The sequence below is a fragment of the Mauremys reevesii genome, linkage group 8 (genome assembly GCF_016161935.1).
Source record: "Mauremys reevesii isolate NIE-2019 linkage group 8, ASM1616193v1, whole genome shotgun sequence".
NCBI lineage: Eukaryota > Metazoa > Chordata > Testudines > Geoemydidae > Mauremys > Mauremys reevesii.
The window spans coordinates 56,601,612-56,616,434 of record NC_052630.1 but is presented as its reverse complement, the minus strand read 5'-3'; the positions used below and the strand labels follow the sequence as shown (position 1 = coordinate 56,616,434).

Below are 14,823 nucleotides of genomic sequence, written 5' to 3'. Positions count from 1 at the left end.
TCTGAAGAGCCTTCCCAAAACTAAGCAAATACAACCCACAGAGAAGCTTAACAATGCAAACACAGACTTCACTTAGATTTTTCCCCTAATTCCCTTTCACTGCAGGTAGGAAAAAGACTATTTCTCTGTATGATCTAGCAGGAGTCATTGAATGGGAAACCCTGAGAGAGAGAGAGATTATTAAATTTGTAATACTCACTAACTTCCCAGAGACAAGTAGGTGAGGTAATATATTTTATTGGACCTACTTCTGTTGATGAAAGAGACACACTTTCAATGCATACAGAGCTCTTCTTCAGGTCTCTGGATAGGCTGCTCAAGCAATCTCTGACCCCCTCCTCCAAACACATGTATTTCCTGTGTAAGAGGCTAACTTCAAAAACCAGTGTAATGACTATCATTGAGACTGCTGTAAATGGTAATTAGCAGCAGCTGTGCCATCCAGACATATGGCTACCTACTGATTTAATTATTTTTTATTCAAAGAACATTGACTTTTGTATCAAAGAACATTGCTGGGAGTTTAACTGTTTTATTTCCTGTTTTGAAAAGAGTGGAAGTACCATAGCGATAAGAGACTTTAGCTAATAACTTTAGTTAACATTTTCCAAGCTGTGTTTTTAATCATCTTAGATAGCTCTCAAGAACAGTTTAGAAAGAACCACTTTGCTATCAAGACTGCTTAATATTTTAATTTTTTAAGGCTGAATAATCTTGCATTTCCCCCCATTTAAAGTATCAACAAACAAGGTTGCAATATTCCAGTTTCATTAGATTTTTTTTTCTTTTGTGCTGGGAGGATCTCAGCATTGTATTATGGACTATTCCTTTCATTTTATATGGAAATCTGCACTATATTTTTGGAGTTCGGGATGTCATGCCAAGAGAATGAATGGTATGTATACAAACTTTTCATTCTATAATGTCTTTATTTCCCCATTATCTTTCTTTTTCTCCCACAACTGCTGCCAAACTGCATTCAGAATGCTTAACCTCTTCTCTCACCAGCACAGGGGAATATTAATGCTGGGTTGTCCAGCAGAGAGTACACAAAAGATATTTTGGGCAAAAGTTTCTCCAAAAAAAAAAAAAGTTTGATTTTCCTCTTATAGCACTGTACATTCACTTTCCTGGAATTACTTCATTACACTACTGTAGGTGAGGAGAGATTCAGGCCCAACGACTGTGATTAGATATCTGGCTGTGTTCAACACTGCTTGCTGCCCTCTAGGATTCTCAACCAGGGCTAAACATGGTTTTGTCCTTGTTGTGGAGAAGCCCAAACCATGTACAGCATGGGAGCCCAACCTATGGCCCACTGGAGCATTTCATAAGGCCTGTGGCCTGCTTCAACAGACCATACTCAGGGCCTATCCATTAGTGTTTTGTCATCATGTTTACATCATTTTAGTTTACATAAGTGTGTAAATAGACAATAGTATACCTAGAAACAACCTATCTAAATACATAGGAAACAAGCTTAATTTACAATATAAATTAATACAGATGACTTTAAATCTTATTAAAATATGTAGAATCTGTTTGTCCACACAAAGTTGTGGTTCTGTTTATGTGGCCCTCCTGTGTGATAAGGTTGGGCACCACTGATGTACAGTACGCCCAGGGCCAGATTCTAATCTTGATTCTGAGTTGCATTGGTGTAAATCACAGTGATTTATCCAAACCTGTTCCCTGGCATAGGAATGTGGTTGACCTGTTAGGACAAGAGGTTGAGAATGCTTTCTTACAACAGGTATTCAACACAGTTGACTCTGTCTACACCATCAGGACTGAAATTGTTTCAAATGCTATCTTGGCAGGAGGTAGGTGGGGGAAGTTTTCATAGTTGACACCTAATGTCAAACATGCAGTTTTTGTAGTACAGTGTCCACGGTATGTTCACTGAATTTCTGTATTGGGTACCACTGAGATCTTTCTATCACAGTACCACTTGTAACAGGCTGATGCAAACCTTTCAGTTGTGACAAGAAAAATCCTATTTGAACCTTTACAAAAATGCTTAGCAAAATAAATAGACAATAAATTTGTCAGACTATTGTAACCCCCAAGGAGATTACCTAGATTCCTGGGGCTCTGTCTGCTGGCAGCTCAGGGAGAGGCACACTGTCCCTGGTAGGGAGGGGGAGCCTAGGCAGACTCAAGTCTGACCAGCAACCAATAGGGAGTGAGATGCCCCTCCCAGGGAGCTCAGGAAAAGGGAGAAGCCATTTTTGAGTCAGTCTGGAGCCAGCCAGGGCAGGGGCAGGACTGGCTGTGTGGGGAGCTGGTGAGTCCCAGGCCTGCATGCAGGGTTCCCCCTGAGAACTGGCCTCTAGTAACCTGAAAGCAAGATCCCTCAGCTGGGCTTTTCCCTCTCCACTGATGACTCCCAGTTTGTAGAGTTTTGCTGGGAAACTTCCCCAACCAGTTAGCCCTCCAGCTCCCTATGTGAGACCAGTCACCACATGGTCAGCTCTGCTCTGGCTGCTAGTCCAGGGCTGCTGCCTGCTTTGAGTGTGTCTGGACGTTGGGCTAGGAGACTACAGTTTGGATTTTAGTATAGTTGTGTAATCTGCACCTTGAGCCGGGCACCCCTTTGTGGTGAGGGGAAATCCCGAGACCGAAGCAGCCTGACTCCTGCCTGAAGAGGATCCCTGCCAGCAGAGATCAGCCCGCTGCAGTGACTGAGGAGTCCAGAGTCATCTCTGAACCTGAGGATCATTCATGGAGTTTGTGAGTGCACCATCTTTTAGTTAGTCAGGGAAATGGTTTTGGGGACCCCCTAATCCCTGAACTGTGTCCTCAAGCCAGGGAGTAAGGGTTTGGGGATTTTATAACCTGCTGCCTATTAAACCTGTGGAAGGATTTACCACCTTCTCCCATTTGTGAGTCCTTTGGGCTATACTGAACCCAGTCAGCCACACTGCTAAACCACTGCAGAGAAGATATTGTGGTCATAGGTCATCAAGGGCCCCAACAAAGTACGCGTACCAACGGGACACTAATCTTACATTCGCTACATCAGGTCACGTGAGTGGGGAAAGTCCTGGGTATTATCAGCATGGGCACCAGTGACTCTAAGAATAGTGTTTTACCCTGTGATGTTATACTTGTTTCCTGTTTAATATAATTTTTGTGTTTGTGTTATTTCTTGGAAATCTCCAACTATCTGGCATGTAAGTGTGGATTACCCTGTGGTTAGAATTCTCCTCCCAAGCTGCCCTGGTGACCCTGCCAGGAAGGAGCAAGGGGGGTGGAAGTACCGCCAAATAAATTCATAGGAAAAAATACAGACGATACACCCCGCTGAGTGGGTGGTGGGATCCAGAAGAACCCAGACCTGTCCATCAAAACCTTTAAGCCGATTGGCATTAAAGAATGTAACTGCGTGGAAAGGGGGCACTACACTATAAGGACACCAAATTAATTATTTATCATGCGATGCTCAGTATATAATACAAAAAGTTTATAGCTTTAATTCTGTCTAGTATGTGACAACTCATGTAAATAAGCTCATCAACACAAAAAACTGACCTATATGCTGTTTATCAATAGGCCAAACCACCAGCAGCCAATGCTTCTTCACCTTCAACAGGTCCCTATTTTTGTGAGATGAAAGCACAACATACCTCATTTCTTATTAATCTGTTGCTACAGCCATGCATGAAATGCTGAAACTGCTGAAAGCTAAACTTCTCTATTAATCCTTAACCAACACACAACACAAACCACAAAGGTTTTCCCACACAATACAACTGTGTTGCAGAGCCAAAGAGCAAAGTCCAAATTCTATTTCATTGCTGGAATACTCAGAGCTGGAAATCTTAAAAACCAAGATTTTGCCAATAAAATTACATTTTGGCAATATGTAATGTTTTTGGGATTTGAATTTTAATGGTACACATGAAATTCAACAGTCAAAGATCACCAAAAATGAACGTTTTCAGCAAAAAGGACATTGGTTACAAAAATAACTCATTTATGCTTCCAAGCCAGAAAGATTTGATAATCCCAGATATGAGAAACATTGGTAATATTATACAACTATCAGGACAACGTGTTCAAATATGGATCTACTCTAATATACATGCATGTATCATGTTAATATTTTGTTTACAAGACTGGGAAATAAGGCAAAGATCACATGATAATAGAATTTCTCTCTCCTCCTTGTGGAAAAAATAATCCTAGAAAGATATACTGATTAACATTTCATGCTCCTGGACAGTCCTTACCATTACACTGTTCACATGCTCAGAAGACACTCCCCAGGATCCTGGTCAGTGCTCTGAAGCAACCGAAGAGAAGACAATCTACGCCAGTTTCAACACTAGACCCCAGTCTGGTATGAGACAGAACTTTGGGAAGTTCTGTTAGTACTGTGTAGACCCCCACACCATGTAGTCATTTTCATCGTGGATAGCTCATAGAATCATAGCGCTTAAGGCCAGAAGGGATCATCAGATCATCTAGTGAGACCTCCTGTATATTACAGACCATCAACAGCACCTAGGTACCCGCACACCAAACACAACAATTGAAATTAGATAAAATGTCAAAACCCGCAGGAGATTAAGATATTGTGTGCTACAGGCATATAATCGGAGGGACTGGGATGCACCAAAGGCCAAGGCCCCTGCAGTGCTGGGAACTGATTAATGATACACACCAAGATGATCCTAGCACTCAATGTGTGCTCCATGTTGTAGAGGAAGGTGAAAAACCCCCAAGTCCCTGACAATTTGACCTGGGGGAAAATTCCTTTCTAATACCACATATGGCAATAGGTTAGACCCTGAGCATGTAAGCAAGAACCAGCCAGCCAAGAATATGAGAGACAGAATTCTCATGACCATCTTAGAGCACCAGCTCGGCCCTGTCCAGTGTTCCATCTCCAGATGGGCCAGCTCTGATGCTTCAGAGGAAGGAAACAAAACAAAACAAAAAAACAGACTGTTGGAGGGGAGGGGGAATCCTGATCTCTGCAAGTGTCAGAGGGGTAGCCGTGTTAGTCTGGTTCTGTAGAAGCAGCAAAGAATCCTGTGGCACCTTATAGACTGACAGACGTTTTGCAGCATGAGCTTTCGTGGGTGAATACCCACTTCTTCGGATGCAAGAAGTGGGTATTCACCCACTGATCCCTGCAGTTACCTTAAAACAGCCTTTGGGCCAAATCAACAACTGCAACAAATCCTAGGCAAGTCCTTAGACACCTACTAAGGCAAAATTACCATTCAGTGAGTGAAAATGGCAGGATTGACTTCAGTAGGACTAGAATTTAGCCCTTCAAGGCTCAATTCTGACACCTTGGTTCACATTGTTTTGTATATCACTCCACAAGTAGCCCCAAGATTTTCAATAGGACTGCTTGTGGAGTAAGCTATTACTCAACGTGAGTAAGAGTTGGGCATTTAGTACATTAATACAAGAAGCTCCCATTAATATGGGATGTGCCCCATCAAAAAAAGTGGGACTACTTCCAGTTTAAGATTTAACTTACAGGATTGTATAGCCCCTTTTTGCAAAAATCAGAATTGGCATTTCTTCATTACTATCCTTACTATTTTAACTTATAACTTTCAAAACAAAGGTTTAAAATAATAAACTACATGAACAGCTTCTGTCCACTCTTATTTTTAGAGTTAATGACACCTCTCTACAGCAAAGAACGTAAGATAAAAGTGAAATTAATTCTTTCATGATCCAAAATGTAGTAAATTTCTTCATGTTAGATGTAGCTCTATAACAGTGTGCTTTACTATGAATTAAGGAGCTAAATTTATCCTGGATATAACTCCACAAGACTTCACCAAGCATGGATTCAGCCCACTCTGTTGACGTGGCCACAAATTTCCTTCTTTACAATGTTATTAATGATGAGATTCATTTTTTCATCCCTTCATTGATAGCCAGCTTCATTCTTCTGCTGCCCAATATTCAGGCCAGAGAGATGTGCAAGCACAAGGTTACTTCCCAATAGATTCCCTCTGAGTGTTATTCCAGAGATTAGCCAGTAGTGAGTGCTGTACTTGATGCAATTTATTGACATTGATCAGCACTGCAACTCCATACATTTACTTCATACTGCAACTTCATTTGGTCCAAAATATTTCCAAAATGTAGTTGATCATAGAACATGACACCACATGAGTCCATTTCAGCTTCCATACACAATATATTTCAGAGTGTGGAAGTGGATTATGCAATCCAGAAGAAAGTAGGAGGATGCCACTGCAGAAATCAGAGGTACAAGGTGGGTAAGGCAATATTTTTAATTGGACCAGCTTCTGTTGGTGAAAGAGTCAAGCTTTTGAGCTACACAGAACTCTTCTCCAGGTAGCTCAAAAGCTTGACTCTTTCACCAACAGAAGTTGGTCCAAAACAAGATATCACCTCACCCACCCACTTTGTTCTCTCTAATATCCTGGGACCAACATGGCTACAACACTGCAAACTGCAGATAGCCACATTCAGCTGCAGTTTAGTTTTACTACCTGCTAGTGATATTCCAAGCATCTTTCATCAAACTCAAAAGAAAACAACTGTCAGTCTCTGAACTGACCCTCTCTAAACCATCTGAGAGGTTATCAGATGTTTTAAACAGTTAGCAATACCAGAACCAGCCAAAATGTAATTACGATCTATTTGATATAATCAGCCTCATATATTTTGCTGAGACAGCAGCAACCCTCTTTAGCTTTACTGTAATAACCTGCCAGAAGTCATTTAGTAATTGTGTTAAGCCTCCCAACTGGTTTATAGACTTTAGGAAGAAAATCAAAATCCTATGAAGGGATGGGGTGAGAACTGTAAGAATGCTTCTCTTTCTCCCCTCAATGGCCTTGAACAATTGCTCTTATGGAAAACCTCTGAAATTTAATAGAAAATTATATGCTTTCTACATGGTTTTTGTTTTGGGGGTGGGGTTTTAAGCTCTGCTCTCAGTTTCCACAGGCTTTTACCAAATTGCTCAAAGGGCAAAGTTGTTATCAAGGAGAAGAAAAAAAATGTGCGGAGGAGGAAAAAGAAAAGAAATATACTTCAAAAGAAGATTAACATGCATCTTCTTTGTTACCTTGTACTGTGAGGAAGACAGAAGCCACACTCAATCCACCTTCATTGGAGGCAGTGCAACTGTACTCGCCAGCATCTGTGAGCTTTACAGATTTTACTTCTAAAGACAAATTGCTCATCATCCTTATTCGGGAGGGCTCCACAAGCCTCAAGTCATTGCCATTTCTCTGCCAGGTGAGATTGTAACGCACTGTGCTTAAGGTTAGGCAGGTCAATATGGCTCTCTCCCCAGGGGTGACGGTGACATTATTAGGAACCTGAACCACAGGTGGGGGCTCTATGTGGAAAGAATAAAGAGAAAGGATTCAGAGACTATTAAAACAACAAGGAGTCCGGTGGCATGGTGAAACTATTAGGCTCACTTGTAGGTACTTTGTAAGTAACCATAACACAGCAGTAGTAGACGTAAAAAGGCATACCATTGGGTTATTTAATGCTTAGTTTCATTTCACAGCACTGAAGCCAGCACACCGGGGTCTGATCCAAGGCCCACTGAACCAAAAGGGAGCCTTTCAGTGAGATCTGGATCAGGTCCTAGATTTGTACATGCTGCTGTGTGAAAAAGAGATTACTGAAGAACTACCCTGAAGACAACAATACTGTATATGTGGGCTTTTTCCAGTGCCACTAAACAGCTCTGAAATTATCATTGTGTTCTTCAGATGTTAGTCTCAACTTGAGTTTTATGAATTTTAATCTCTTTTTGTTCACATCAGCACCCAGTCTATGCTGCAATTCCTCCTATATTTTGTTGTTTTCTTTCTGAGTTCCCTCTCTGCTCCTTTTTACCACTGACTTCCCCTTCAGCAGAATGCAAACTCAGTAACTTTGAACTGGATTGAATTTTAAACACACAGTGGTTTCATATTAGGTCAAATGATCCTTGTTGAGCCATCCCTGAGTAAAAGAGACAAGAAATGCAAACAGGAAAGGAAATTTAAACTCATATAGCTTTATAGGGGCTTGCCCCACGCGTCTTTTGTTTAAACCCAGTGGTGTTTGTTCTTAAACACAGAAATACAGATCTGCAGAGGATAATAGTCTGAGTGTGACACAAATGTCAAAAGGTGGAGTAATTTACCAAGATATGACTGAAATCAACAGATTACCATAAGCAAAGGAAAGATAACCAAACAGGAGTTCTCTGTTAACAGAGAAAAATTCATCCCTGTGCTGAGTAGGGTTGCCAACTTTCTAATCGCACAAAACCCAACACCCTAGCCCTGCCCCTCCCCCAAGTCCCCCACTCCCTACTTTCCCCCTCCTTCGGTGGCTCGCTCTCCCCCACCCTCACTCATTTTCACTGGGCCAGGGAAGGGGGTTGGGGTGCGGGGTGAGTCCTCCGGCTGGGGGTCTGGGCTGAGGGGTGGGGCTGGGGAGGAGGGGTTTGGGGAACGGGAGGGGGCTCCAGGCCTGGGGGGGTGGGGCCGAGGGATTTGGAGTGCAGGAGAGGGTTGCAGTTTGAGGCAGGGGTTTGGGATGTTGGAGGGGGTGAGGGCTCTGGGCTGGGAGTGCTGGCTCTGGGGTGGGGCCAGAGATGAGTAGGGCCGGGTGTGGCAGGGGGCTCTGGGCTAGGGTTGAGGCAGGGGGTTGGGGTGCAGCAGGGGGGTCTAGGATGGGACCAGGGATGAGGGATTTGGGTGCAGGAGGGGGCTCCGGGTTTGCTTACCTCCGGCAGTTCGCAGTCAGCAGAGCAGCATAGGTGCAAAGACAGGCTTCCTGCCTGTCCTGGCATCGCAGACTGTGCTGCGCCCCGGAAGCAGACAGCAGCAGGTCCGGCTCCTAGGCAGAGGTGCGGAGACGGCTCTGCATGCTGCTCTCACCCGCAGGCGCCCCGCCCCCCAGAAGAGGACTAGCCTGTCTTAGCCGGGCAGCACCACCAACCGGACTTTTAATGGTCTGGTCAGCAGTACTGACCAGCACCACCATGGTTCCTTTTCAGCCAGGTGTTCCAGTCGAAAACCAGACACCTGGTCACCCTAGTGCTGAGGGCCACCCATTCAGCTCATTTAAGATCTCATAGTAGGTGCACAGGCCTTGGGCTGGATCTCTGCACAGTGGTGAATTTCTTCAAAAGCCCTGGGCACCTGGGTCTGGAGCCTTGCTTTCCCACAAGTATGGTCCATGTGGGCTCCCCAGCAGCAGTCTTCCTTATAGCCACCACCTCAGCACAGATCACCCATGCCAGGGGAGAGGGAAAGAAAGCCAGAGTTGCTTACTAAGGACTGAGTTTTGCTCCTGCACCTTGTCTATATATGTATATATATATATATATATATATATATATATATATATATATATATATATATATACACACACACACACACACACACTCACATGTGTGTATGCACACACAGTCCTATCTTTGGTAAGTTACTCCACCTTTTGACATGTATATATAGCTTTTATCTAATGCTTTTCATCTGTAGATATCCAAGCACATTACCAAGTAGGTCAATACTTTATCCCGTTTTACAGATGGGAAAACAGACACAAAGAGGGGAAGGGACTTGCCCAGCAACCCAGAGGCAAAGACAGGAACGGGACCCAGTGTTGTATCTGCTAGGACACAATACCTCCTGTTGACCTCATGTACACATACATAGTACGTACCAATGTTTTGTTCAAACCCAGAACCAAATTCCTCACATTCAGTACACATGCCTTTGTTGGCCCTTTATATAAGATATCTGCACAAACTAACAAGCTATTTGACAATTTAAGATTTAATACTAGCAGGAAAAAACAAATGCAAATGTTTGTTTTTCTGAAGTTGAAGAATGTTGAGATCATTCCTACAGCAGTTGACAAAAATGAACAATCTGATATACGGTCTGTCAACTTGATAAACTGAAAATACTTGAAAAGAGTAAGTTTACTTTGCTCGGAGTAAGAAAATTCAAATAATTTTGTTTCAAATATTTTTGTGTAAGGATTTCAAAGTGTCTCCTTACATCACCCCAACTGCACAGTTCAAAACAAATATAATAATTCACATTTACATAGCATCTTTCTTCCGCAAGAATACCCATATGAATGATACATAACAGGAATTGTTTCCTACAGTATATTTTCTAGTGCTTTTGTCTGGCCCAGTTTTAAATGACCCAAGTAATGAGCCTTCAGCCACTTCTTTGGGACAATGTTCCACAATATAATGAATTTCACTATTAAGGCGTGTCTCTAGATTCAACCTAATTTTTCCTTTACTTAATTTCATCACATTATTTCTTGATAATCCTTTCAGGAATTAAAATAATAATTATAATAATAATAATTAATAATAATAAAAAAATTCCAGATTTCCAATAAATCATCAGGAACTTACTTTAAAACTAAAGTAGACTTAATTTTCGATGCAAATCTTTGTAATTTCACAGCTGTCTGATTTGTGCCTACAATCAGGGAGTTAAAAGTGTAATCACTAAGGTTTGAGACAAAAAAAATATGGGTGGATTCTCTCAGGCTGCAATTGCCTCCAAAAGAAATTTAGCCGATCACATCTAATCAGGGAAGCACTTAAACATGTGCTTAAATCCCACTAACTTCATGGAAGAGTGTTAGAAAGAATTCAATGGCACTTTACTTAATATGAATGGATTTATTTATGTGCTTAAATGCTTTAAACTGGGGCCTAAATGCTTCCACTAAGGTTTTGAAATGTGATATATTGCAACAAAAAAACATACATTAACATAAAACATTTTATTGGTATTGGATTGCCATAATCTATGCCACCCAATGTTGCTATTTTCTGTTAAGTAAAAATGACCGTATGCCAGCACTTTACAGTTTAGGAGTCTAATACAGAAATAGTAAACAATATTTACCTGACACATCCAGAAATGTCTGAGCACGTCCAGTGCCCACACTGCTCATAGCAATGCATTCATAATATCCTTCATCAGACAAGGAGACCTTGGCAATTTCCCAGTTCACGCTTGACGATTCTCTGTAAAATTATAAAGCCTCTGTAACTGCTTGAAAGGGATGAAGAGAACGGTATGAAAGGGTCTAGTTTCCTATTGATTGGCATGTGACTCTCAGTAAAGCTAATGAAAATTTCACATACAGAGGAAAAAGCAGACCCTTTTAAAATCCCTTTTGTTTATGCATTATATTGCATGCAGTTTTTAGGGTCTGATTTAAATAAGAAGGTGGGGGGAAGTGATTAGACTTTTATGAGTATTAAGAGGCATGGATTCCTTACACAATACATCCATGGAGACATCCAAAAAAAATATGACAAGTAAAATACAAAACTGCTGTTTCACTCAGCTATTTCTACTCTTGGATCAGCCTTGGATTTTTTTAAATGGAAGAAAGTATGAAATACTGTTATATTGATTATTTATCAGCAAAGTATGCACAGAATGCACCATCCCTTACAATGATGCAGACTTGTTCCTTCTAAATGTGTGGGTCAGCTCCAAGGACCAGTGCAGTGAGGGATGAGTCTCACTCACACTTTCTGCACCCCATGCTTTGGTTTGGAGTACCTTATGCCCACAAGACACACACAGAGCAATCTCTGCCCTTCCCTATCTGTCCCTATCCCTTGAATGAGGAGAATAGCATGGTGAGTCTGTGTGCAGAAGGCTCTTTGACCCCAAAGTAGGACCAAGAAGAAATATAGTAATTCAGCATTCTCCATTTCAGCTTACCAGCCACATACACTGAAGCAAATGGAGCAGTAAGTGTAAATACAGAAAGATACAGAAAATAGTAAGTAAAGTCTGTAAGAGTTGGGTTTGGTAGAAGTTGCAATCAGATGTGGGTAAAATAATCAAATATGCGCTCTTGAAACACCTGGCTTTTGCCCATAGAGTAAAGCTGCTGGTTTATAATACCTTTGTCATTTATAATGCTAAAGGGGAAAAAAGGAAGTAAAAATTTAAACTATATAGTGTTACTGTGTGTGCTTCTTAAAGAAATTGTGATGTCTTCTTAAGATTCAGCAGCTACATTTTGTACGGCATGATATAGTGCAAGTATTACAATAGCCTTCTAATTCTGTATCTCATAGCTGACTGTGATCTGTTGCTACAGTAAGTAAATATATCTAATGAAGACAAGACTGAACATGATGCCTTTGGCAAAACACTTTCCACAATATGGGAAAGCTGTGTATTAGTGTTCCCACTGCCTGCCCTCTCTCTTATCTGCCCAAAGTCTTGGATTAACTCCATAAAATGTTTTGGGATACAGTAGGAAGAAAAGATTAGATACAAAATAAGGCCACATTTAATTTGGTATTATAGTAAAAAGTTAAGTGCTTCAGCATTGTGAGGCAGTAGAATGTGTTTGCACAAAAGGTTAGGTCACAGATAACAACTGCAGAGCGATCTTGGACTTTCTGCTTATTCCCTCTGACCCCATGCTCATTACAAACTCACATATCAGAGCTGTTGTTCCAAGGCATTCACCAGTGCACTGCCAGCAATGGAAATGCTAGTTACTGCTAGCAGCAGGGAGGTGGTAAGAACATTTACTTGAGAGATCTGCATGCTTCTCCCAAATATAAAGTAGAATTGCTCTTCTAGGAATATATACATAACTGCATTTTTAACAATCTTGTTCCTTTTCTGTTTCCAACTTTATCTTACACATCTTAAGTTACCCTATCACAATGCCTGTTTATTTAAAAAACTTAAACTGGCAAAAAAGCATAATATATGCTTGCAATAAAATCTGGCCAACTCCCTGCAATCTGCCTGTACAGAGTGAACATGGACAGAATGCCTCAGGGGCACAGGGGAAGCACACTGCACTGTTCCTTCTACCTGCTGTACCTGTCTCCAGATGCTAATAGACATCAAGGCAGTCCTTGGCCATGTATCTGGCTACATAACTTTGGGTGGTACCAATATCCTAGTTGAGCTAGGCAGCAACCCTACTGTATTCAGGTAGTAGTGGGTCCTTGTGAAAGAATGTGGGCTAATAGGCTCTTGCATCCATTCAGGAATGTATTGTGTGTGTTTGGCTGATTAGGATACAGACTTAGCTAACTGAACCACAAACATTGGTGGCTTTACAGTGCATAGCTTTTAATAAACGAGCTCAGGGCTGCATTCCTTGCTGCCAAAACTGCATATTTCATTTTCAGTTTTCATATTCCTTGGTGATCTCATTTAACTTTTCTGTCCTATACAACACAGGAGAGATTTTCAAAAGGCACAAATGGCAGTTAGGCACCAAACCCCCAATGACTTTCAACTGAAATGAGGTGCCTAATTGCCATTTGTGCCTTTGAAAGTCTTTCCCTGCATCTTTTCAAACCAAGAGTCACTTGGACAAAACATCAGACTTTTGAACGCACATTTTCTCTGAGTCCCTCACCACTCTAATTCTCCTTCAGCTAAAATAATAGTTACGGTAACGATACTTCATACTTCCTATGTAGAAAACCATATATCTCCATGTATTTCACAAAGATGAGTAAGCCTTATTAGTGCTACTTTTACAAATGGGAAACTGATACACCAAGGAGTAAGTGACTTGCCAATAGGGTCATAGCAAGATCTTTTGACTGGACCACAACACTATATAGTGGGCACATTGAAAAATTTGTTGCCATTTTAGAGTTATTTCTGATTCCAGCAATATTCCTGACACTTAAAATGGGGCATAACTCTAGAGCCACTGATATATCTAGAAAACCAGAATGAACTATTTTTAAGCATATCCACTGTAAATGCTTTTAACTCATATTAATCCTAATGTGATACTACAGCCAGAATACACAACTCTCATGATCAATAAAATATACAAATATATGAACCAAGCATATAAACAGCCATTTAATAAACTGATGTAGTTTGGTCATCAGCAAAGTAAAAAATAAAACTCATCAGATGAAGTGCAGTAATACAGCCCAATTATACAGTTAAACCATTCATAAATAACTTAAGATGGACCAGTTCAGTACGGAACTTCAGTACTAGTAAATCACACCAAATAGCAGCCAAAATAACTAATTAAATTGTGCATCAGTGGCATCAATTCAGATATTTCGTGGGGAAGCCCCTACTCATCCTCCCCCTTCCCCCTGCAGGGACCTCAGGTCTCCCTCAGTGAAGGAGTATCCCCTCTCTTACCCACACAGTGCATGAGCAGTGTTGCCAGGATCTCAGTTCTTGGTAGACTCCCCTGCACTCCACCATACAGGAACAGATTCCCAGTGCACCAGGTCGCAGCACCACTTGGTGTGGATGCACCTCCACCAAATTTTAGTGGTATTGTGACCCTGTGTACCCGGTTGCAACACCACTCACTGAAATTTGTCCCGGCTGCCCCGCTATCTGTACAAAGGGGTGGCCAGAGCAAATTTCAGTGGCATTGCAAGCATGCCTCTAGACTGCGCTAGTAGGAGCTGTCCTGATTTAGTATAGGACCACTGCATAAAGTTCTTAGGAAATGGCTCTCCCAGTTCTGAGGTCTAGGGAACTTTGAGCAAGTGCATAAACCTGTCATTATGTAGGGATATTAAAGAAGGTACTAACAGTGATTCCCCCAAGTGACAGTGACCCCCCCAGTTTCACCAAGTACGGCACCAGTGTTGTGCATCTTGCTCAGTAGCATTTGTCTTGAAGAATATTTTGTTAAGTCAATGTAATATTCAGCTCCATTCTACAGATAAGTAACATGATCACTAAAAATACAGCTTGGTACCTATTATGAAAAAAATAAGAAGTAAAATATTATATTTGATCATTAAAGTATGAAAAGAATTACAGAGCAGGAGAAGTA

The 14,823-nt window shown here is 41.4% G+C and overlaps 1 protein-coding gene across 1 annotated transcript in view; it reads right to left on the bottom strand.

Moving 5' to 3' along the window:
* HMCN1 (hemicentin 1) overlaps positions 1-14,823 on the bottom strand; it is a 324,395-nt gene that overhangs the window by 191,347 nt on the left and 118,225 nt on the right. The window contains exons 10-11 of the mRNA XM_039483793.1: positions 10,905-11,026; positions 7,076-7,351 (exon numbers count right to left, since the gene is read on the bottom strand). Of these exons, the coding sequence (XP_039339727.1) occupies positions 7,076-7,351; positions 10,905-11,026 (398 nt within the window). The remainder of the gene's footprint in view (positions 1-7,075; positions 7,352-10,904; positions 11,027-14,823) is intronic.